This window comes from Oncorhynchus kisutch, linkage group LG13 (genome assembly GCF_002021735.2).
Source record: "Oncorhynchus kisutch isolate 150728-3 linkage group LG13, Okis_V2, whole genome shotgun sequence".
Lineage (NCBI taxonomy): Eukaryota > Metazoa > Chordata > Actinopteri > Salmoniformes > Salmonidae > Oncorhynchus > Oncorhynchus kisutch.
The window spans coordinates 28,296,996-28,322,105 of NC_034186.2; the positions used below are offsets into that span (position 1 = coordinate 28,296,996).

Consider the following 25,110-nt stretch of genomic DNA (forward strand, 5'->3'; position numbering starts at 1 on the left):
GCTCATCTGGAAAAGAGTTATTGGTCTCAGCATTTACTCCCTGTTCAGTAAGGACAAATAACAAACTTTCTGAACAATAAATACACCATTTATAGCATTTTACAAGTATTCACATCAAGTATTTACAGTTTCACTGAGAAACAGCAGGGTACAATATAATAGGTCTACATTTAATCTGTGTATTATGTTTACACCCCCCATGAACAGACCCAGGTTTTATTGAACCACTGAAGGGCATTGACAACAGTAACACGGACACCAAAATAAAGGCTAGGGGTTGGACATTTCCAGGAACTTTAAATAAATTCCCTGTTTGGAGGATTCTGGATTTCCTGCTTATTCCCTCCTGATTCCAGGAACCCCCCCAACTGAGATTCTGGGAAAACCAGGGAATTTATTGAAAGTTCCCTATATGTTGAAACACTAGCAACAGGTACTGTAGAAAGAAACACGACACACACAAAAATCTGAAAATATCAGACAATGAACCTCCAAAATGCTGCACAAAAAACATTTAACACATTCCATTCAACATACCCACTGGAGGAGGAGAGACTATTTGTTTAGGTTCCACCATGTTGCTTTCATCAGATCAGTGGTCATGAAGGAAAGAAGGCTAGGTGTGACACTTTATGCATTCAGCCATGCAAAAACTGAGCCCCTGGTTAGACTTACTATTAGACTGTAAACCTCAAACCTCTGCTTGTGGTAGAGTGAGTCCAACACCTGGGGTGTAATCATTAGTCCAACATGTTTTACAACCAAAATGAGTTTCTTTGACAAATTCAGTTAGATCCCTCACGGTTTGGTTCCTAGTGAATACACCTGCTAATAACCCCAGGATGTATACCAGCAGACATACACTGCTGACTTCTTGCTAGGTCTCTCAAAAAAGAGTTTAGTCACCTCGAGATCTGTTGAAATGAAAGCTAAATCACTGCTGGCCATCATTTCTGCTGCTCGCTCTACAGAGAGTTACTGGACAGGCCTACCCCCTGTGTGAGCTGAGGAGTTCCCACTATCTGGTGCCATCTGCTGGTTGATATTGATAACACAGATGAGCAGCAGGAAGACTACCACCAGGTCATCCAGGACCCCCAGGAGGTCAGACAGGGAGGGTGGAGTGTCCAGGGGGGGTGAGGCGAGGGACACCACAGTCCCTAGGCAGCAAAGTGCCACCCGGAGGAAGAAGAGGCACACTAGCCCCCCCATGGTGCCCAGGCGGCGGATTAGCAGCTGCAGGAACAGGGGTGTGTCACACAGGTAGTCTGTCACCTAAGGGACAAGACAAACGGACACAGGTGTGAGTAGAGGGTGCCACGGTCACCTCGCCTGGCTTCAGGTGGGACAGAGAGATATGGCTCTTGGTCAGTAGAGCAGGTGTTCCCAAACTTTTTGTGGCTGGGATCCCTTTTTCAAATTCATCAGCGATTTAAAAATAGCATACAAGGAGTTTTACTTCAACGTCTTCAGTGCATGACTGGGCGAACCAAGTCTTGGGCCCAGTGGAAAAACATTTGAAAGGCCCTTCCCTTGGCATTGAAGAGAAAAAATGTATGTCTTCAAGGTAATTTTCTGCAATTCTACACATTTGTCCATATGCAGAGTGCATTCATGTTCAAAGCATACATTGAGGAATACAAGAGGTTTTGAGTTAAAAAAAATTATAATTGGTGGAGAACTGTAGATACCAATATCACTGTGAGCCTCCTAAGCCCATGTTGGCCAAGGTTAAGAACATACATTGTAGATCAATAATATTTGTATTGTAGTTTACAGTGTTGGGGAGTTGCGAACTTAAGAGTCTATTGATGCACCAGTGTGTCAATCTAAGTAACATACGTTTTTTTTAAACATCAAAATCCGTCAATTTAAGCTAGAGATGTTTTGTTGTTGTTGCATGGGCTGAGTCTCATCCACCACATCTGTAGTGGAAGGTGGCCGAGCTGCAGAGGTGTTTGTCAGACCCTGAGATATCCCGAAAATCGGTCTTCTGAATGGTTTTGTCAACAAAATAATATGACCGCTATGTGGAAAGGGGAGACTCACGAACTTGGTCTTCTCTCCCCATGGGTGTCACGGGACCCATCTAAAGGTTACCCATACAAATGAATGGAAGTATGGATATATATATCCTTAATATGACAGACACTTCAAAACCGTATTCCTTTTTTGCCAGTTATGAATGTGTTGTTCAATGCTTTTCTATGGGCTTTAGTAGAAATGGCCAAATTAAATATTTTATCAAATCATTTTTTATATATATATACTGCTCAAAAAAATAAAGGGAACACTAAAATAACACATCCTAGAATAGAATGAATGAAATATTCCTATTAAATACTTTTTTCTTTACATAGTTAAATGTACTGACAACAAAATCACACAAAAATTATCATTGGAAATCAAATTTATCAACCCAAAGTGGAAAACCACACTACAGGCTCATCCAACTTTGATGTAATGTCCTTAAAACAAGTAAAAATGAAGCTCAGTAGTGTGTGTGGCCTCCACGTGCCTGTATGACCTCCCTACAACGCCTGGGCATGCTCCTGATGAGGTGGCGGATGGTCTCCTGAGGGATCTCCTCCCAGACCTGGACTAAAGCATCCGCCAACTCCTGGACAGTCTGTGGTGCAACATGGCGTTGGTGGATGGAGCAAGACATGATGTCCCAGATGTGCTCAATTGGATTCAGGTCTGGGGAACGGGCGGGCCAGTCCATAGCATCAATGCCTTCCTCTTGCAGGAACTGCTGACACACTCCAGCCACATGAGGTCTAGCATTGTCTTGCATTAGGAGGAACCCAGGGCCAACCGCACCAGCATATGGTCTCACAAGGGGTCTGAGGATCTCATCTCGGTACCTAATGGCGGTCAGGCTATCTCTGGCGAGCATATGGAGGGCTGTGCGGCCCCACAAAGAAATGCCACCCCACACCATGACTGACCCACCAACAAACCGGTCATGCTGGAGGATGTTGCAGGCAGCAGAACGTTCTCCACGGCATCTCCAGACTCTGTCACGTCTGTCACGTGCTCAGTGTGAACCTGCTTTCATCTGTGAAGAGCACAGGGCGCCAGGGGCGAATTTGCCAATCTTGGTATTCTCTGGCAAATGCCAAACGTCCTGCATGGTGTTGGGCTGTAAGCACAACCCCCACCTGTGGACTTCGGGACCTCATACCACCCTCATGGAGTATGTTTCTGACCGTTTGAGCAGACACATGCACATTTGTGGCCTGCTGGAGGTCATTTTGCAGGGCTCTGGCAGTGCTCCTCCTTGCACAAAGGCGGAGGTAGCGGTCCTGCTGCTGGGTTGTTGCCCTCCTACGGCCTCCTCCACGTCTCCTGATATACTGGCCTGTCTCCTGGTAGCGCCTCCATGCGCTGGACACTACGCTGACAGACACAGCAAACCTTCTTGCCACAGCTCGCATTGATGTGCCATCCTGAATGAGCTGCACTACCTGAGCCACTTGTGTGGGTTGTAGACTCCGTCTCATGCTACCACTAGAGTGAAAGCACCGCCAGCATTCAAAAGTGACCAAAACATCAGCCAGGAAGCATAGTGTTCTGTGGTCCCCACCTGCAGAACCACTCCTTTATTGGGGGTGTCTTGCTAATTGCCTATAATTTCCACCTGTTGTCTATTCCATTTGCACAACAGCATGTGAAATCTATTGTCAATCAGTGTTGCTTCCTAAGTGGACAGTTTGATTTCACAGAAGTGTGATTGACTTGGATTTACATTGTGTTGTTTAAGTGTTCCCTTTATTTTTTTGAGCAGTGTATTTTTTTTATACCTATAGGGGTCCTAAAATGCTAAATCCAATATCTAAATGATCCATGGTATGACCAATCTTAAAACAATTCCATATGTTAGCTTAGTAGAACTAGGTTGTAGTGTGGTTGCAGAATGTTTTAATAAAGTATATGACAAGGTTTTGTGTGTTACAAGGTTGTAGTGTGGTTGTAGCATGTTAGTAAAGGTTATGAAAGGTTTTGTGTGTGGTACTGACCTTTCGAGGGGCTCCTGAGTAGCGTTTGTTGTAGTCTGTGATTTCTCCCAGAACCTCCCTCTCTTTACTGTCTGACCAACCCTTACTGAACAGACGACACAGGACCTTGACCTAAGAGAGAGAGAGAATCCATTCCAGTTACATTCTGAATAATTATTTATCACTTTTATTCAACTTAAAGGGATAGTTCACCAAATTGTAAAATTGAATGTTGGTTTCCTGACCCTGGAAGCAGTCGATCGACAAGGTATGAAATCAATCCATGCTTTGGTTTAGTTTTCCTGGCACTGTTTCCAAATGCTAACGTTTTAACATTTGTGGCACAAATCCCATTAAAGTCATGGGACCAATATCAGCATTTTTTTGCGCATCATGTCTAAATCATCCAAAAGTATCTACATTTAATTGTGACAAAAGTCACTTATAGATGATTTGAACATGATGCTCATTTTCTTTTCAGACAACAAGTGTAATATCTTGGTAATAATGGCTGTTTCTACAGTTGGGTGTATCTTCCTTACCTTTTGTCTACACAGAGGGCAGTTTATGGCGTCCACCCAGGACCCATGTCTCCAGTAGGAGATCAGACAGGGAGCTGCAGACAGAGAAACAAAGTAACATAAAGTACTCTATCACTCATATTTTTACCCCCAAAACAACGATTCACCATTAAGGAAACATGGTCATATCGCTAGTGTAGTATGTTTATATTATTGTGCATGAGGCGGAATGCGGGAATGAGCAAAATGCTGACAGCAGCATTAGAAGCTGTTGATGTAGTGATATGACCTTGTCTAGTACATGATCGTGAATTAACACACACTTGGATGGTGTTCAGGTGTAAAGTGTAGCTCCTATCTCTCCTACCCTCTCTCTCTGAGGGGAAGGCAGGGAAAAGTGGGGCAGGTCAGGTGGAGTAGTTATTACGTCATGTGATGATGACACAGACAATGGTGAAGGTTAGGTGAGGGAGAGAAGATTGGCTGTTGCTACTATCCTTATCAACCACTATTTTAACCCACCACTGATATACAGAAAGTATTCATAACCTTTGACTTATTCTACATTTTGTTGTGTTATAGCCTGAATTCAAAATGGATCACAGATTTTTTTTCTCACCGTCCAAGCTCTCTCAAGTTGGTTGTTAATTGCTGCTAGACAGCCATTTTGAAGTCTTGCCATAGAGTTTCAAGGCAATTGAAGTCAAACCTGTTATTAGGCCACTCAGGAAAATTCTATGTAATTTTGGTAAGCATATATTTGGCCTTGTGTTTTAGGTTATTGTCCGGCTGAAAGGTGAATTTGTCTCCCAGAGTCTGTTGGAACAAAGACCGAAGCAGGTTTTGCCTGTGCTTAGCTCTTTTCCGTTTATTTTTTTATCCTAAAAAACTCTCTAGTCCTTGCCGATGACAAGCATACCCATAACATGATGCAGCCACCACCAGTTGCTCAGTGATGTGGTGTTGGATTTGCCCCAAACATAAGGCTTTGCATTTAGGCCAAAATGTATATTCCTTTGCTGTGTTTGTTTTACAGTATTCTTTGTCACAATTTTTGCAGTTTTACTTTAGTGCCTTATTGCAAACAGGATACATGTTTTGTAATATTTTTTATTCTGTACATGCTTCCTTCTTTTCACTCTGTCATTTAGGTTAGTATTGTGCAGTAACTACAATGTTGTTGATCCATCCTCAGTTTCTCCAATCACAGCCATTAAACTCTGTACCTGTTTTAATGTTACCATTGGCCTCATGGTGAAATCCCTGAGCGGTTTCTTTCCTCTCCGGCAACTGAGTTACAGTAGGAAGGACGCCTGTATCTTTGTTGTGACTGGATGCATTTATACACCATCCAAAGTGTAATTAATAACTTCACCATGCTCAAAGGTATATTCAATGTCTGCTTTTTTTTTCCCACCTACCAATAGGTGCCCTTCTTTGTGAAGCATTGGAAAACCTCCCTGGTCTTTGTGGTTGAATCTGTGTTTGAAATGCACTGCTCGACTGAACTTATTTAGCCTTGCCATAACAAAGGGGTTAAATACTTATTGACTCAAGACACTTCAACTTTTCATTTTTTATTCATTTGTAAACATTTGTTAAAACATAATTCCCCTTTGACATGATGGGGTATTGTGTGTAGGCGAGTGACATAAAATCTCAATTTAATCAATTTTACATTCAGGCTGTAATACAACAAAATGTAGAAAAGGTCAAGGGGTGTGAGTGAATACCTTCTGAAGGCAACTGTAGCTGTCTATGACTGTTGTGCCACTTCTGTAATGAGGTTATTGTCAAAACAGACAGTTTTGCTTACTCAGAGATAGCAAACCGAACTGGATCGAAAAGGTATTTAAAATGTGTGAAATTCTCTTCATTTAGCAAGCTTGTGTTTAGCATTTTTGGGACTTTTTTCTTGATTCTATTGAGCCCGACGAAGTCGGGGTCAAGCACACCTCAAGTCAAGCACACCTCAAGTATTTCAGATATTTTAAATTTTTGTTCGACCTAGGTACGATAGCAAGACAAAGACCAGACTGACAGCCAGGTTGTCATAACAATTCCATATAGTCACCATATCCTAGGACCCTTTTAGACCATATATGGCCTTGGGAGAGTTTGCACACGTGTGTCAAAAACATCCTTCCTATTTTCCTGTTTTCATAGTGAGCCTACGTGACTCTGGCCAAATGAGAGAGATGTGTGTGAATGTGCAAAGCCTGACTGTGTGTGATCTCCATCGGGTGGGAGCCACACACTGGGTCACTAGTGTGGCACAGGCTAGACAGGTCTTGGGGCTCTCATCATGTTACACGGATAGAAACACGGATGCTTCGTTGGCCAGACAGATGGACAGACAAAATAGTTAAATAGATCCAACCTGACCTGCTGCTGTAGTCAGTCTGTTGTATGGTACTTTAATTTGTAATGTAAATGTTAATATGCTACCTTCTGGGCTCTAAAGACCTCTTTCTATCTGTACAAGTCTCTATTGGCCCTTAGATAAATCTGATCATGTGCAGGTTGTGGTGGTCGTGGTACTGTCTTACCACAGAAGAGATGGCCACAGTTGGTCTTTACGGGGAAGCTGGCAGTTTGTAGACATACAGGGCAGAGCCAGTCTCTGTGGCCCGCGGATGGACAGATCTGAGAGGAGTTCTTGGGAGAGAGAGGAATACATTGGTACAGTTAGAGATAGGTAATTATAACACCGGTTTCTGTTTCTCTGACCTCTCTGCATTTAATTGATCACTAAAGAGTGATTGGAAAGGCAGGTCCCATGTCTAAAACTGGCAAATACTGTGGCTTTTAGGAACGTGAGATACACACCTCTGGGATAGCAGTGAAATAACAGAAACAAGCACCAGGGAAAAGATGAGGCCAAGGTCCTATAAATGGACCTCTGTGGACCCTATCATAAGGAAATATCAGCTCGGAAATTATCACGGTCTAAGTTAGCTTGCCAGCTGAAGGGAGCCCTACCATCCTCTCCTTCCCTCCAGACTGCCTCTCTTCTAAGCATTATTAATAACAGTAATCATTTTTTGTAAGAGTAAGAGTTATTATCAGTTAATAACAGTAATCTCAACAACAAACAACAATATCAAACTAAGACAGTGACATTACCCCGACATAACCAGGAATCATATGGGTAGAGCATCTCAACTTCTCTGTCCAACAGAACCATGTTTTGTTATGAATTTAACCAAAAGTACAATGTAATTACGCTGGTCTTTGTAGCAGCAATGATTTTAGCACTATGGAAAGTACGGCCACTATTTCTCCTGATTCCCCAGACAGTCAGACAGTCAAAACTTTGCTATACTACAATTAATGTTTTCTAATATAAAAATTATTATTGACATTGTGGCATGCGTTGATTGACACTGCAGTGTGATTTATAGTGGTTGTCATGTCAGGGCTTAGAACCCTGCCCCCTAGCATTCTTAGATGTTAGGGGTCATCAGTAATTGACCCAGTATGTGTGTGTGTTTCTGTGTGGCCTCACCTTGCTGTAGGTCACATGTTTGAGGGATGTTCGGTCCTGTGTGTGTTCTGAGGACGATCCTAGGTGACCCTGACCCACTGTGACCTCAGGCAGAGGGTCACATCTGGTGGAGGAGGAGATTGGGGAGACGGGGGAATAACATGAATTACATTGTGTTAAGGTTCAAATTGGCATGCAACAATTTATTTAACAAACTATCAGCCACCATAGCTGTTCAACTTTTTGCTTATTGATAGTTGCAGTTGACACTGAATAAAGTCAGTAGATAGTTTGTCCAACATCTATACATTGTCTATAGAGGACAATACACATTTGGCATATTGCAGACAAACTGGGATCTTATGGTGATTTGCCCAGTGCAAGTTTAGTTAGTTGGTAAAAAGCTAGTAACCAGATACTAGACACCCCATCCCCCTATACCAAGTACCCAAACTAGTTAACTGTGAAAACAATCTGGATACCAGATACACACAACCCCAAGCTACCAGACCTTTACAGTCTAAGTACCAGACACCCAACCACACCTATACTGTCAGCATCTGTAGTGTGTGAGTGGGTGGTGTGTAGAGGAGAGGGTATAGACCCTCTGTTTATGCCCAGAGAGAAAAAGACTTACCTGGGATGAGAGCTGTGTGAGGTGTGCATGGTCTGATTCATCTGGCAGCTGGAAGTGTAGGTCTGGTAGCTGTAAACAGACAGAGAGCCTGGGAGTGTCTCCTAGACACTCATGAGTGTGTCTCTGTAGACTGTGTGTTTCCCAGAGAGGCTAGAGAAGGAAATGTTTCCTGACTGCATCATTGTACACAATAAATCTTACTGGTCAGTTAATCATTAACTAGGCCTTTCGATCTGGGATCTGACGGCTGCCTGCCTGGAAGAGACTTAGAGAGCACCAGAGCACATTATTGATTGCAGTGAATGTCAATGTACTAAGATTACATAACATAAAAGCAGATTCTCTAATATGTGATTGATGTGATTGGTAAATGTTATTATAACATGAAATCGGTAAGGGCTCTAAACAAAAACTGGAAAGCGTTTCCATGGCCATTCCCATTTCCAAATTCTATTTTGATAATGTGACCACCCACACAAGTTCAAAGCTATACTGTTTGTCCCCGCCTTTTCAGTCTTAATAGTTTAGTGCCAACTTGGCAATGATTTACTGAAGGTTTACTGAGTTTAAAGCCTTTACCGTAAAACACCAGCTCTATGGTGAAATAGAGTTGTGAAAAACCTTGTTGTTGTCTATCAATCCATATGTATCAGACTCATAGAGATGTATAGAGATCTCTACTTGGAAATAACCTGTTTTTAGCATGGACATTGACATTAAGGGCTTCCACTAGTAGTCAACTGGGTGGGGATTCCTATGGGTTGAAGCAATCAGCCAATGATTAAAGCATTGTCATCTTCTTCAAATTGGGTTGTATGGTTTGTATATGGCCTTAAACTATATCAGTGGCATCTAGTGGCCGCAATAAATTTAATAACACAGAAGAGTTGGTTCAAGACTCCTGCACTGCAAGTCCTGGTAAATCACCAATCGCTTTACACTTTTTTCAAACACAAAAGAAGACGAAAATGGAATACTTTAAAATTAAGAATGCCACAATGGTGCTGCCCAATGCTTTCACAGACGCCATAATGGCACAGATACAATGAGGAGACCTCTATCCATCTCTTTGAGGAGCACCCCAGTTGAAAGGAATATCAAACCCTCTAAATTCATTAGGATTCGCACAAATGTCATCATAATAGTCTTCATACATAAGTCTGTCACATTGGTACTGGGAAAGATATCGTAGATACAGATTTGCATTGCCCAAGGTCAAGATTACAACTGAATTCCCACAGTCTGACATTCTAATGAGTAATAAAGAACTGTTATCAGCAAGTGTATGTTTGCAACGTGAAAATATTCACGTATGATGTTGAACTGTTTTGTCTGTTACAGCGCTTCACAGTCCGCTTCCTGGAACACAAACGTTCACCCTACACTTCTCGATCTCAAGTACAGGATAAAAATGCCTCAAAATGTCTAAAAACAGTTGATCGATTTGGCAGGGGTCAGAGGGTGAATGCTGAGCTAACAGGCTAAGAGTGACTTTGTTCTCCCTCTGACAGAGGAAGAGAGAAGGTGAAAGGTCTATTCTAGCCAGATGGGCCACTGGAGATGGCTAAAGTACAGTGTCATTTCACTAAAACACACACACACAGTTTGTCTGCAGTTTGTCCCACATTCCTTACTAAGGCATCGTGGTTGTCCAGCGAGTCCAAGTCAAATATACATGTGGTATTACAAAAGACGGTGCTTAATAGAGAACCTCAAATGAAATCGCTTTTTAGTCCAGGAGTAGACTTAATCTGGCCCTATACGTGTCAGCAGCTGATAAACAAACAGACAGTGGTCTGTTGAGTCAGAGTGTATTAACTGAGTATGAGTTTAAACCCTTTACCTATCTACCAGCCAGATTATTTTGGGGGTCAAGTGCTTGAGGAAAACACCCCTCTGTGGGTCCACATTTTGACTCATGGGTCTGTGCCACCAGGTATGGTAAAATAAATAGACCCGGATTTTCTTGTCATGAGACCAGGCACGTGAGTTTCCCTCCTAATCTTATCTGTGTCAAATTAGATTGTAATAAAAAGTTAATTCCTCACATAAGAAAACACATGTGAGATTCATTAACCATTAACATGAAGAACAGGATTGTGGGTAGCTGACTCAAACTACTCCAGGGTAGTTCAACTAGCCATTACTTTGAATTTGTCTACACCTGACCTCAGGTTTATTGTACAGGAAATGTAATACATGAGTGGGTATGGTAAAACAGAGATTCAAGTGTTACACTTTCGCAGTGCTCTTCATGAGAATCATTGTAAATGTAAATCATTGGCTTGACTGTTCACTGTAGATTTACCATTCAGATGTCACTAACCAGTCACTAATATACACACAGCATCATACCACTGCCGGTTCCACAGCATCCCACACACAGGCTGGGTTCCTTGCTGTCATTTATGATTTAATTAGCGAATCTTACTTGTTTGGATAGGTAAGCAATATGGTAAAGGTATATTACCATTGTGATTTAAATATCCACCAACTACCCTAATTGTCACTCTTTCAATATATTGCGAAAATACCGAGAAAAGGGAGCAAGGTTTTAGAATGAAATCCAGCTCAGATTTTTGAGGCGTTCCGCAAACCCTTGATTCCGCTCTGTGATTGGCTCCACACAGACCTGTCAGCCAGTCAGATAGTCAACCTGATTGGTCTGTCTGTTCCAGTCAGAGGACACCATTGGTGTTTCATTCCTCGTTCTTGCGTTCTTGTGCTCTTTATCGCGTCAATCCCCATCCGTCTCAACCGCGTAACGGAAAACGTCAAAGCGCGAGGCAGTTATTCACGTATGAATTTACGGTGCTTTTACTGCGCAGTGAGCAGGAAACCTATCCATATTACGCAGTTAACGTTATAGATGCAACCCCCTGCAGGTGAGGTCAAATGCAGAGGGAAGGGGAACGGTGTTGTTGTTGATGGCAGGTGCATCGGACATATCTGGCCAAACCTGACGGGGAGAAATGGAGACGGACAAAGCGGTGTTGTGTGAGAGCCTTATTATTTGGGTAAGTGCTGTCTGCGATGTCCGCTGTTCAATGCGAGAGCGCTTTAAAGCGTCTGATTGCACGAATTATTTTACTGTGTTTATCGATGACGGTATAATTTACCTGTGGCAGGTAAATTAGTGTCAGGACTAGAGCAATCAGGAAATGGCCACGATTGGAAATCCACCTGTTCTCTCCTATTTATAATTTAGGCCTACAGTAGCCTAATGTTCGCGTATTGATAAACAATTGTCGTCAGCTAGGCTGTAAGAATAGCCTGTATAGAGTATATACGCCGATTAGCCGATTCAAATCAACGATTTATGATGGAGTTGAGCGGGGACTAGTGTGGGCGGACTGGAGCTCCGACGTTTTTATAAAAAAAATAGGCTACTGATTTCAGTACCCAAAGAAAGGCCGGTAATTACACAATACATTGTTCTGATTAATTGCGGACTATTCGTTGGGTGCTGAAATCATTAGTTGTGTTGTTTTAAAAGAAAAATCTTAACTAAAGGTTTGAGCTCAAGGCCTCCCACGCTAGTCGTAGATAAACTCCATCATAAATCGTGGAGTTGAGTTAAATCGGCTATGCGCTGGGTGGGTATTTTATCTGAAACTACAATGCACAAAATGAGCGTTACCTCGTTTCCAGTTTTGTCTTTAGTTCTTCGACACACAACGAAAGACAACAATATCCCTGAATTCAGTTGATCCTCATCCGATTTAGGGAGCTAATCTCATTAACTGCTAGATATTTGTGGAATGTTGCTCCTTCGATTATAGCCAAATCAGTAATAATGTAACTTTCATTTGGGTTGATCCTAAACGCCTAATGTGAATTGTCGCACCTGTAGGCTACAGTTTATTGTGCAACCCTAATCCTTACATGACTTGCAATAATTTAGTAACATTTGAGATCATGTACATTTGTCTTGAAGTCAGTTAGGCTATTAGGTGAGATTAGATAGTGTGCCAAGTGTTACAGCATGTTTCTCTCCTGTAGTGGAGCTTTCCCCCCTCCAGTGTCAATAGGGGACAGAATAGGACTAGGGCTGCATCCCAATAAACTGAAGTGGCTTCCTCCTGTTTTTGGCTATCCTCCTCTTTATCTGCAGCTACCTGAGAGATTTTGCCAAATGAAAGCCCCTTTCTGTTGGACATTCACCCACCATTGTTTTCAAATCTTCTGTGACTGAAATTGAGTGTGAGTGTAAATGAGAGGGGACAACAAAGACACTCAAGATGCATGATTTTCCTTGAATCATGATGTCAGTGAATGAATAACCACATTGACTTAGTTTCCACAGGCAGCACAATTCTGAACTTGTTCCACTACTCAGAATCAGAATGGGCTTCCTGTGTAAATGCAGCCATTGAGTGGTGGGGAGCACTACAGTTTACCAGTGGTATAAGTTGAGTAAAAGTACAAGTTGAGGGCACAGGACTGGGAAGGCAGTATCTATATTGTATTGGAGGTAAAAAGCCTTGATTGCAGTACTTGGTGTGGCAGGTTTGTAGTGAGTGCTCACCAGACACCATGGAGACACAGTCCTGTAGGATGACTTATTCACAAGTCCACCATAGCAGAGTAGGGCCTAGACTAGAGTACTGAAGCATGTCTCTCTGGGGCTCTCTCTCTGTGACCATACTCGCACACACAACCACACCTCTTTCTGACCTCATATGACAATGCAATGTCTTAACCATTAAAGCAAGAGGAAATCCTCATGGATTGAGTGACAATTGGGTTTATGTGTTTAGGTAGGGCTACTCTGCTACATTTGCACGCCAATGAAATGTAGTTTTTGATGGTTCATGACAGGGTTTGCTGTATGATCAATGCAAGTGGAGACAGAGGAGGCACTGAAATCTGTCTCATTTATGTCCCAGTGTCTTCCCCCTGTCTGTACTCTAATCTATGTCATAATCTTTGTTTGAATCCATCCCGTCTCAGCTCCAGACCTTTAACACTGGGTCACCATGTACAGCTGTAGCGGAGCTCACCACTGGCGTCGCCATGTCTCAGGCCTTGCATCAGATGTGAGTAACGCACACTGAATGAATCTAAACGTCTTCCCGGTGCCATGTGTTTTCTCTGACAGATGACACACACATTAATACGCGCCCCTCCGGTGACTCTTGAGATGTGCTCTGACCAATTACTGTCTGTCATATGCGCGCAGGCAAAATGGATCAGGCTGCTGGCAGCATAGAGACAAAATAGACATGTTTAGCACTGCTAATTGTTCGCAAGATGAAAGAATGAATGCAATGAATTGATTATTGAATGTTATGATGTACACAGCTTTGCAGAACCAAAACATACACAGCTTCTGCTCAACGAACTCGAGAACGACTCGTTTGGGGTGCTGCAGTTTGAATGATATTTTGCTTATCACTCTCACGGCAGTCAAGCAATGCATTCTGCTAAGAGTCGTTCACAACCTAGTCCGATTGTGGCCACAACTCGTATCAAATGTACCAAGAAATGATCGTATTTGTATGCCTAGTAATCAACAAATGTACATTGTTTAAAGCACGATTTTACAAGTCTGTCACAAATGACACCTCCAATAAGCCCCTTACGGTGAACGAGTGGCTTGTATAATTCAATGCTTATGCATGCATGTATGTGTGTTGTGCTTTGCAGAGATCCAGCGTGGTTCAGTAAAAGTTGGCTCGGTCGCATTAAAGAAGATGTTGGGGATAACTGGAGACTCAAAGTACTGAACTCCATACTGACCTCTTTCTGCCCTTCCATTTTCTCCCCTTCTTCCTCTCTGACCATTCCTAATTTCCTTTACTATCCTCCCTCGCCAAGTCCCTTCCTCCATTCATTCCTTCCCTCCCCTACTGACCTAAAAACCAGAGTGACTGCTCTCTGCTGGCCCTGTTAGCATTTTAGCCAGCCATTAGCCTTTCAGTGCTATCATCCTCACCAGAAAAGACTCACTCAGAAATTCTTTGAGGTGTACACTTTGTTTTTCTAAAGTGAAGACTTTGTAACTTCTTTCTCCAGATGAACAACCTGAAGAAGATCCTTCAGATGATGGTGGATTACTACAATGAGGTAGGTAGAAACATGTTGAGTTATGTCTCGTTGTAACTGTTGTATTCTGTCTATGTCACTAGGTCGTAGCCCAGCAGATCTTAAGACTTCCCCAGTTTGGTTATGAATGGTTATTACCATGGCAGCCTCACAATAGATGTTCTATTCTCTGTCACTTGGTCCTGAGAAAGAAGATCTGACTTCCTCTTGCTAGACCTGGTCCAGATTATAACCCTTTATGTCTGGTTAGAGCTGTTATATTCTCTGTCTGTCACTAGGCCCTGAGCCAGCAGATCCAGGAGTTTCCATTGCCAGACCTGGTGAAGGTGGCAGAACACTCAGACCGTGTAGAACTTGGACGACTGCTGCAGCTCATACTGGGCTGTGCTGTCAAATGTGAACGCAAACAAGGTAGCACGCACACACACACACACACAAGGTGCAGTCCAGTCCCAGAGGCTGAATACACTATATTGTTGTATTGCCAAGACAATGACAAAGAAGTTGTCTAAATCTGAAACAGACTGGCACCCAAAACAGAAACTATGTGTGTGTAATTCCCCCCCACCTCTCCTTTTCTTCATCTTCCCTCCATCCCCCCCTCTCTCTCTCTGTCTCCCCCTGCAGAGTACATCCAGGTCATCATGACTCTGGAGGAGTCCGTACAGCATGTGGTGATGACAGCCATTCAGGAGGTGAGGTTTGGCCTGAGCAGGGCCATTATCTCTGATTGATTTTAAATAGTGTGACATGTACGGTAGGATCTTAGAATGGCCTATAAGTGTTAAAAATACAGTTACCAATACTGTGATTTTGTTAAAGTACATCCATGACTTCTCTTTGGCTTTAGAGAGAAAGTAATGGTAGACCACCTGTGAATGAGTAGGACTGTAGTTGTCTCTAACCAAACCTGTACCATGTCTCTCTTTGTCAGCTGATGAGTAAAGAGAACATGGTCCAATTTGGAGCAGAGCCACCGGGGGATGTAGAATCACAGGTGAGGAGGAGATCCACTGTGTTAGGCCTATAATAATAATATATATATATATATATATATATATATGTTGTTGTTGCTGACTGTGCATGTCCCTCTATAGTTGTCACTGGACAACCTGGAACAAGAGGTGAGAGGAGATTAACTGTGTTATAGGGATCTAATAGAATGCTGTTGTCTGTATTATAGTTGTTGTTGATTGCGTGTCTCTCCATAGTTAACCGCTTGTCTTAGACTTGTTAGTACTGTGATATTGCTCGTCTCTCCCCGGACCTGCTGAAGTAGGCTGGCTGTAGAAAAGCTAGCTAGTGTTAAGTGTGTGTGTGTCTGTGTCTCTCAGTTGAAGAAGGCTCTTGAGGACCTGGCGGATCTGATGTCAGAGAAGGAGGAACTAGCCCAGCGCTGTCATGAGCTCGACGTACAGGTACACACATACACAAATCCACTTTCTACAGGCCCCCTAACCTACGTATTGAATAAGCTCGCTGTACACAGTCAACTAAATTAGTTCCATCAAGGTTACTGGAGTGGATATTAGACTTACCACCATTTAGTTGTCACACACACAACCCTGGTATAGTATAAACATGATATTAATTTTGGATGATATCCTATCGATATTATTTTTGTTTTTTGTTATTGCTACTGTAGGTAGCATTAGCCAGCGCTAGTCGGCTTTACCTGCGGCAAAATATTTTTTATCCTATAGCTTGTTCTCCATTTAAAAAAAAAAAATTGTGACCCAACATGTTTTCAGCACTTATTTCCCTGGCTTGTCTCTGCAGCAGACATATAGTGAGCAATATGTTTGGAACATCAAATCGAACTATCGAATCTCAATACATATAGAATCGTGAGAATCACAATACATATCGTATTGACACCTAAGTATTGGGATAATATTGTATCGTGAGGTCCCTGGCAATTCCCAGCTCTAGTATAAACTGGGTCTGTTTTATGTGCTATGATGCCAGAGGCTATTGTCTGTGGCTGGTGTAGCAGAAGGGCTATGGTTTACAGACTGGGCCACTCTGCTTTCCCTTCGCCTGCTCTCTCTGCCGTATCCTGCTCTGCCTGGCTGGGGAAAACACAGGACAGGACAGAACCCTGCTGCTGGTTACTGATTAGGTCAAGTTCATAATAGTCAAGTCCATGTAAAGGTACTGATGCTGTTGAATGGGTCTATCGTCTCGTGTCTACAGATTGAGTTGTTACAGTAGATCACCATATTCTCTCTTCACGGACACACAAAGGTAAGTCCACATGGCTGCATGGCTGCTCGTCGTTGAGGCAGACTAAACACATCTAACGGTTGGTTGCCGTGGCTGACTAAAATATCTCTATCCTCTATTGCTCTCTGTCACTAACACGTATCTCCAGGTGTGAAATTAAGAATATACGGCATCTCGGCAAAACAAATAGTGGGCCTGCGCCGTACCAGTAAAACATGAGCCTATCACAATAATGAAAACCAAATGCCAAATCTATAGGCTATTACACCATTATTAATCATTACCACATGTCAGAGGCATTATGAATTACGGAATGGACTTGAAACGGGTGGTATAGCCTACGCTCCAAAATGCGATGTGGTTCTATGAGAACACAGAGGTTAGTGGCCGACACGCGGAGAGTGGATGCATAAATTCTGGCCTAATGAAAAGATGTCTCTTTCCATTCACCACTGTTTGCTGTCTGGAAATGTGTTGGGAGTAGATGAACGTGCGCGGTGAAGGAAAGGCCCTTTTGAAGTGATTGTTTGACAATCGGATGAAAGCGTCATGACTGGATGTGTTTATGCAACAATAAAACGTGATGCATTTTAAATGTTAAATGACAAATCTTCAGAGATCCTATTGAATTAATAGGGATTCTATATGTAATTCTATGATTAGGTGGCAAATATAAAGATCAAGTCAACATAACAAATTGGAGGCCCCTTACACGTCAGTGTAGTGGTGCCAAGCTTCTAGCAAAATGTATTGCGCTTAGAATTTAAAAGTTATTGTCAGATATTATTAATCCTAATCAGACAGTTTTTTTTACATGGGAAATAGAATAAGACAAGTATTGGAAACAATAGAACATTGAAAAATCTAGAAACCAGGCCTGGTCTTCATAGCTGATTTTGAAAAGGCCTTTGAAGTATGACTAGAATTTATATATAAATGTATGAACTACTTACATTTTGGAGAATCTCTTATACAATGGGTTAATGTTATGTATAGTGTAGTAACCCCAGGTGTAAAATAGTAATGTCTACTTCTCAGAAAGTATTAAACTGTCAAGAGGCGTAAAACAAGGTTGTCCACTATCTGCATATCTATTAATTATGGCGATAGAAATGTTAGCTATTAAAAATAGATCCAACAGTAATATCAAGGGGCTCGAAATCAAAGGCTTAAAAACAAAGGTGTCATTGTACGCTAACGACTCATGTTTTCTTTTAAATCTGCAATATAGATCCCTACACAACCTCAGAGGATCTAGATCATTTCTAGATTACAACCAAACTATAATATTACGTATTGGATCACAAAAAAATACAACTTTTATATTATTGTGTAGTTTACCAATAAAATGATCTGACTGTGAAGTGGACTTATTCAGTATTCATATCGCAAAATAAATGATGTCAATACATTTTAATAGAAAGTTAGCAAAAATAGGTAAGATCTTGCTACAATGGAAAGGTAAATACTTGTCTATTTGTGGAAAAATCACCTTGATGAATTATTTAGTCATACCGCTGACCTATTTACTGATGGCCCTGCCTCCACACCGGACAATTTATTTTAGCTCATAATTAATTTAAAAAATGTTGCAGCCTTATTCTAAAATGGATAAAATTGTTTTCCCCCCTCGTCAATCTACACACAATACCCCATATTGACAAAGAAAAGCGTTTTTTAATAAAAAAAATTGCAAATGTATTACAAATAAACTGATATCACATTTACATAAGTATTCAGACCCTTTACTCGTGTGTGTACACTATTCCCAGTTATTGTCTCTGGCATAAACCATGACTAATGAACATAGAGGAGAGAGTATGTGTGAGGGAGGTAAACTAACCAGCCGTTCAACCTATTCACTTTCTCATTCTGCATGCATATGTGAACATTTGTGTTGTACCACAGTATTGGATGGACTGTAAAACATGGTGGATTTGATAGTTATGTTAGCACTACTAATTTTGGGATTGAAACACAGCCCACCTCTGACCCTGGTTTGACCCTGGTCAGGTGACAGTCCTTCAGGAGGAGCGGAACAGCCTATTAGCTGAGAACGATGTGCTGACGGACCGAGCCAATCAGCTGGACGCGTTTGATGACCCAAGCACGCCCTCCGGACGGAAACACAGCCAGCTACAGATACAGCTAGAGACACTACAGGAGGAGAACTTCAGGTGTGTGTGTCAGTGAAAACACATTCCACTGGGACGACGCTTAGAGTAATTCAGCACAGCGCTTACAGATATCACTCTCTCTCTCTCTCTCTCTCTCTCTCTCTCTCTCTCTGTGTGTAGGTTAGAGGCAGCTAAGGATGACTACCGGATCCACTGTGAGGAGTTGGAGAAGCAGCTGATCGAGGTTCAGCATCGTAACGACGAACTTACTAGCCTGGCCGAGGAGTCACGAGCACTTAAAGACGAACTCGACATCCTCAGGTGTGTGTATGGTGGCATTCCAGGTCGTCTTTATTGCAGTTGTGCTGCATGGATGTGAAAAGACGACCTGTAATGACTCCACCACCTCTCTCTTAATCCTATCTGTAGTCTGTGCTGTCTGCATTGGCTAACAAGCTAATCAGAAGACCCTCCCATCAATTGAGTTGATGGAATACTGGTGTATAAGTGGGAGACAGGAAGTGGTTAGTTAGAAGCAAGGGTAGACCAGTGAGAATGTGTTTGTTTTGGTCCTTCGCCGTGCCCGTTTGATTTATTTCTCTTTTTATAAATTGAATGAAATGAAATTCTCTCCTGTGTAGGAGCTGTTCAGACCGTGCTGTGAAGCTGGAGGCATCAGTGGAGACATACAGGCGTAAACTGGAAGACCTGGGAGATCTGAGGAGACAAGTCAAACTGCTGGAGGAGAAGAACATGACCTACATGCACAACACTGTCAGTCTGGAGGAGGAGCTACGCAAGGCTAACACTGCCCGCGCACAGCTAGAGACATACAAGAGACAGGTGAGATATACTAGAGACAGGATCATTCCTGAAGTTGTCCCCTCCCTTTTGCACTATAGATCTGACAGCGCTGGGTTGGGGAAAACATGGCGGAACTCTGAAGCTTTTGCCCTCACCTACCAAGTCGTCTCTGAGGAGACATCATTTTGGAAGGACAAAAAGCCAATCAGGGGGCTTACTAAAGCTATTTCCTGTTTCCTGCCAGGTCCAGGAGCTGCACCGGAAGTTGTCAGAGGAGTCTCGGCGGGCAGATAACCTGGCCTACGAGATGAAGAAGTTTGAGGAGAAATACGACGCTGTGATGAAGGAGAAAGAGGTACGGACTGGATCCCAACACTTTCTACTGCAACCTACCTGGTCCCTCTGATATGCAAACACAGTAGGGGAAGGAGCTAAGGAATGTTTTGGACAAGGCAATAGTCTGATGCTATTGGCTTATCTCCTCTGTCTCCTGATGTTGATGTCATTAGAAGATCATCATTGAGCGAGACTCTTTGAAGGAGACCAATGAGGAGCTACGCTGTAACCAGGCTCAACAAGACCAGCTCCGACAAGCAGGTAGCTCATTGGACCATCGCATTGACAATGTAGACTGGCTGTTTGGTGCTGTGTGATTGGAAAGTGAATGTTTTTTGATAAATGGTGTGGGCACATTTGACATTGCTGCTGACTTTAAATGGGTGTTGAGACTGACTGATCTACAAATCACATTGCTTCATAAATAACTATTAATGTTATTTGTAAATCAGTCAGTCACAATTGACCCATGATACATCACAGTTTTGATGCTTTCCAACACGGTCTGTGTCTCTCTGAGGCTTACAGATACACATGGTTACTGATCTGATCTCTCGCTCTTCACAGGGATGGCAGGGATGCCAGCTGGCAGTCCAAGCCATGATAACCTTGCTGCTGAAATCCTACCTATAGAGTACAGGTAATAATTTAATAATTGTGTTTTGTGTGTGAGTCGCTGACTGCACTAACTGTGTCCTTGTCCATACAGGGAGAAGTTTATCCGGCTCCAGCATGAGAATAAGATGTTGCGTGTGCAGCAGGAGGGATCAGAGAATGAGAAGATCTCTGAACTACAGACACTGCTAGAGGAGGCACACCGAACACGCTCTGAACTAGACACTGAGAACAGGTGTGTAGGTGGCACTAGCTGGCTCACATTTTCACTTGTACTGTCTTGGATGTTTTACTTTCTAGTTGATGGTATTCTACTTCCTGTGTGTGTGACGTACTTCCAGGTTAAACCGGGAGAGAGTCACTGAGCTGCAACAGCAGGTAGAGGATCTACAGAAAAGCCTACAGGGCCAGGGGGCCAAGACCGATGATGTGAGTTACACGCTAGACAGTACATGCATAGACTTTACACATACTGTTATGTCAAACATTAACCCTGCATACTGTACAGGAGCAGCTCTAAGGTAACGGTAGCTGTGTTCTCTTCCAACTGCTCTATTTTCAGTCTCACCTGAAGAGGAAACTGGATGCTCATATGTAAGTATGGTGCATACCGCTTTGTGAGACCTCCATGTTACTCCAAAGAGATTGATGCATAAAATAAGGTGTTTTATTACCCAGGGTGCAACTGAATGAGGCGCAGGATGAGATCATGAAGAAGAAAGAACTGCTGGAGGACCTGCAGCCAGACAACACACAGACCTGTGAGTACAACTGTAACACAACCATAACATTGGCAGTATAGTTTTCAGAGAGCCCCAGTGAGTGGTGTCTGTGTCTGTCCCTTAGCTCTGAGACTGGAGGAGCTGATGGCTGCTCTGAAGAAGAAGGATGATGATATGAGAGCCATGGAGGAGAGATACAAGATGTATCTGGAGAAGGCACGCAACGTGAGTTGTCATTCCTTCCGCTCTTATCCAACTAGCAGCTGGACAAAAAGTGTGGAAAAAGATAATGTCTCTATTTGGTTCTGCTCTCACCCGTGATGTCTGATGAAGCCCTCGGTCTCTTTCTGTGCTGTAGGTGATCCGTGCGTTGGACCCCAAGCTGAACCCAGCCACAGCAGAGATCCAGGCTCTGAAGAACCAGCTGATGGACAGAGATAAGAGGATCCTCAGTCTGGAGGTAACGCTGACCTTTAACCCCTGGCCTCTCTCTTTAACCCTCAGCCAGGAGGCACTCATTCACAGGGGGATCTATAATATAATACTCTATAATATTCGACCTCTGATATTGAGTCTTTCACTCTCTCTGTCTTTCCCTCTGTAGAGGGAGTGTGAGCAGGCAAAGCTGAGAGAGTATGAGGAGAAGCTGATTGTAACAGCATGGTACAACAAGGTTAGAACATGAAATCTGAATAGACGCACATTGTATTTTAGACCTCATATTTCCTTTGAAAATTAATGACAGGAATGTACAGTTTACAAATGTTATCTCTCTTCCACTCCCTCCAGAGTCTGAGCTTCCAGAAGCTGGCGATCGAGGCCCGTCTGGGGGGTCGCTCCACCTCTATGGTGCCCCCCGGTCAGTCCTTCCTGTCCCAGCAGCGCCAGGTCACCAATGCCACCCGCAGGACCCTCTCTGTCAGTGTGCCTGCCACCACCGCTAACTAGACCTGGGATGGGTGACTACTTAGGTGGGCCACCGTGTATGCAGGCTAAAGTTAGACCATGATTAGTTTTAATAAGGTGTGTTCGTGCTGGGCTAGAACAGAAGCCTGGCCACCGTGTATGCAGGCTAAAGTTAGACCATGATTAGTTTTAATAAGGTGTGTTCGTGCTGGGCTAGAACAGAAGCCTGCTGACACGGCAGCCTGCTGACATGGCGGCCCACTAAGACCGGGGTCTCCCACATCTGAAGGAAACAAACAAATGGCTCCTCTCTCACTCCCTTCCACAAGTGCACACTCAAGTGACCTTAAGCACACTAGCTTTCAGCCCCTGGGGAGGGGACAAGCATGCACTGACTGATGTGAACATGAGCACTTGGTCTAGTTAGGTTCCCTCTTCCTCACTGATACACTGTACAGTAATATACCGCACAGTAGCACACAACAGCACGGTTGCTTATAATCACCTGGAATGAGTTTGGTCTGAGTTGACAACCTTATCCACATGCTTTATTAGCTTTAGCCTAGCACAGAACACTGACTGAGCCCTTCAATATACCTGTGTTAGTCTAGATAGCATCAAGCGCTGAATGGAATGCCTATTGAACCAACCTCGATTCTTGATCTCGACATCCTGACACGTTGTATATTGAGTCCGGGATATGTCATTTATTCCGTCTATGGATGCGCAAAAAAATACAATTGGAGCTTGTAAGACACATGTGGTCTTAAATGGCTTATTTGAATGCCATTACCAGCTGACTATAAGTGATATTCTAAAATGTTTTCATACTTTACAAAATGATGAATCAACAACACTATGCAGTTAAAGGATATAACAAACACCCTATTAACCATTGGACTACAGAGAGAGTTTGACCTCTGATCTTCCTCCTCTGTGTTGTCACAATCACCAGGGATGAATGGAGCACAGATAACTGAGAAATAGGTGTATTTGGTGCTGGCCACCAAACGTCCATAACTAGTTTCTTACACAAAAGTAGGAAGTCTATACTGCAGACCTGTGTCAATATCCTGTGATGTCATACTGACATATCTCTGGTGCGGCAGCCGAGAATCAATTAATCAAATCACAAATCCAGTACTATTTATGGTATTTATTTTCTATGTGTTAACTGTGATCTGTACTAGAATTTACTGCATGCTCTAACGGAATACTGTTGGGCCTTTATATTCTCTGAATGTCTTGTCTAGATGAGTAGTAAGGTTTCAACAGTATAATCTATACAGCACTACTGTTATCAGGGTTCAAACACCAGCTTGGCATTTATGGGCCAGTTTCACAGACCCAGATTAAATTATAGTTAGGTTATGAAATGTGGATGACTTAAACCTTGTCCTGGATGTATGGCATCTGCATTTGTGGACACAGCTCCTAGATAAATATTATTCCTCTCTGATGAAGTGAAAATGCTGTGACAACCTTTTTGAATGTCTTTAAATTTGTTTGGGCACATTGGCCTTCCTTTGTACCCACAACGCATCTGGGGATTGAGTTTGATGCGTCTTGGCTTGAGGTGCACTGGGATAACTGAATGAAACAATCATCTCTTTAAAATAGCTGTCCACTGATGTTATGATCCCTACTGGGTTGGATTGTTAGCCTTATAGTGAGGCTTACTTAAGCAATTAGCTAGATGTTGGATTTGCTGTTTTGAGAAAATGTGAAATTCTTGTATGTCATGTGCTGCTGCTTACATTTTATACACACACTTCAGCTAAAATGATTTGGACTCTAGAGCAGCGTACAAAGCTGATTTCACAGCCTGGTTTTTTACTTTTTTTGCAGTGGATAGTACTTGTACGTCTACTGATTCACATACATACAATGCCATGTATACAGAGATCAGCGCAGCACTAGGAAATGAGATCTGAACAACGCTGTTTGGATAGTAGGCTACTTGTTGATTGTGTTAGTGGGAAAATAAGTGTGAAGGCCTTTTCATGTCGTGTAAAGAATAAAGTCTTTTCAAAGCGCTGAGTTTGTTATGGACTCACATTCTTTGTGGAATTCATATTTCTATTTTTACTCCTCACTTTCTATTCAAAACCAAAAGTGACCCTCCATAACACATGTAGGCATTGCTCACATTTCTTACAGCAAACCTTGTCTAACTTGCCAGCTATACTTTGTTACTGCTACATTGACACTTGGATACAGTAGGCTATAGGCCTACATTTAAACTATATAGAAAATGTTAATGTAAAGATTGTTTACATTCCTTACTCCTTTCACTATGTCCAGTATGTTCATTAGAAACGGATGCTCTCTTTGCCCACTGTGTAATCACATATTTGTCACACGTGCCGAATACAACAGGTGTAGACCTGACCGAGAAATGGTTCTTTACAAGCCCTTAACAATGCAGTTAAGAACAATAAAAGAGCAACAATAAAATGAGGCTATATACAGGGGGTATTGGTACCAAGTCAATGTGCGGGGGGGGGGTAATTTCATTGAACATTTGTTTCACCATCATTAGCGTTGTTGAGCTGCAATATAGTAGTACCAGTTCTGGCCCAAAGGTAGAGGTGTACCACATTTACCTTTTGTATGTAGATGTTTCTGGGGGCATTTAATGGTCCTGAAATACTGCTCTGCTTGTCATGGCACATTTCACCTTCACCATC

At 42.7% G+C, this 25,110-nt stretch overlaps 2 protein-coding genes across 5 annotated transcripts; one reads left to right on the forward strand and one right to left on the reverse strand.

Moving 5' to 3' along the window:
- Positions 1-66: 66 nt before the first annotated feature.
- Positions 67-8,819, reverse strand: si:dkey-183n20.15 (RING-HC_RNF170 domain-containing protein). Its single transcript, XM_020499225.2, has 6 exons — positions 8,647-8,819; positions 8,031-8,133; positions 7,072-7,180; positions 4,544-4,617; positions 4,023-4,133; positions 67-1,275 (listed from the first exon to the last, which is right to left on the reverse strand). The coding sequence occupies exons 1-6, from the start codon at positions 8,685-8,687 to the stop codon at positions 976-978; spliced, it is 738 nt and encodes a 245-aa protein (XP_020354814.1). The 5' UTR covers positions 8,688-8,819; the 3' UTR covers positions 67-975.
- A 2,573-nt stretch (positions 8,820-11,392) lies between these two features.
- On the forward strand, positions 11,393-24,458 carry hook1 (hook microtubule-tethering protein 1). 4 transcript variants are annotated; one of them, XR_002256917.2, is made up of 24 exons: positions 11,393-11,663; positions 13,600-13,685; positions 14,296-14,368; positions 14,665-14,715; positions 14,973-15,105; positions 15,322-15,389; positions 15,629-15,691; positions 15,792-15,818; positions 16,029-16,112; positions 18,934-19,097; positions 19,218-19,358; positions 19,679-19,880; positions 20,086-20,196; positions 20,351-20,438; positions 20,745-20,817; positions 20,887-21,027; positions 21,134-21,221; positions 21,355-21,386; positions 21,471-21,553; positions 21,639-21,739; positions 21,873-21,974; positions 22,119-22,187; positions 22,304-22,537; positions 22,618-24,458. XR_002256917.2 is itself a non-coding variant. In XM_020499222.2 (23 exons), exons 1-23 carry the CDS (start codon positions 11,619-11,621, stop codon positions 22,460-22,462), a joined length of 2,184 nt encoding a protein of 727 aa, XP_020354811.1. In that variant the 5' UTR covers positions 11,393-11,618; the 3' UTR covers positions 22,463-24,458. The 4 variants fall into 4 exon arrangements, 2 of the variants coding, with proteins under 2 accessions (XP_020354811.1, XP_020354812.1); XR_002256916.2 differs by having other exon boundaries at positions 22,304-22,512; positions 22,593-24,458; XM_020499222.2 differs by having other exon boundaries at positions 22,304-24,458.
- The last annotated feature ends 652 nt before the right edge of the window (positions 24,459-25,110 follow it).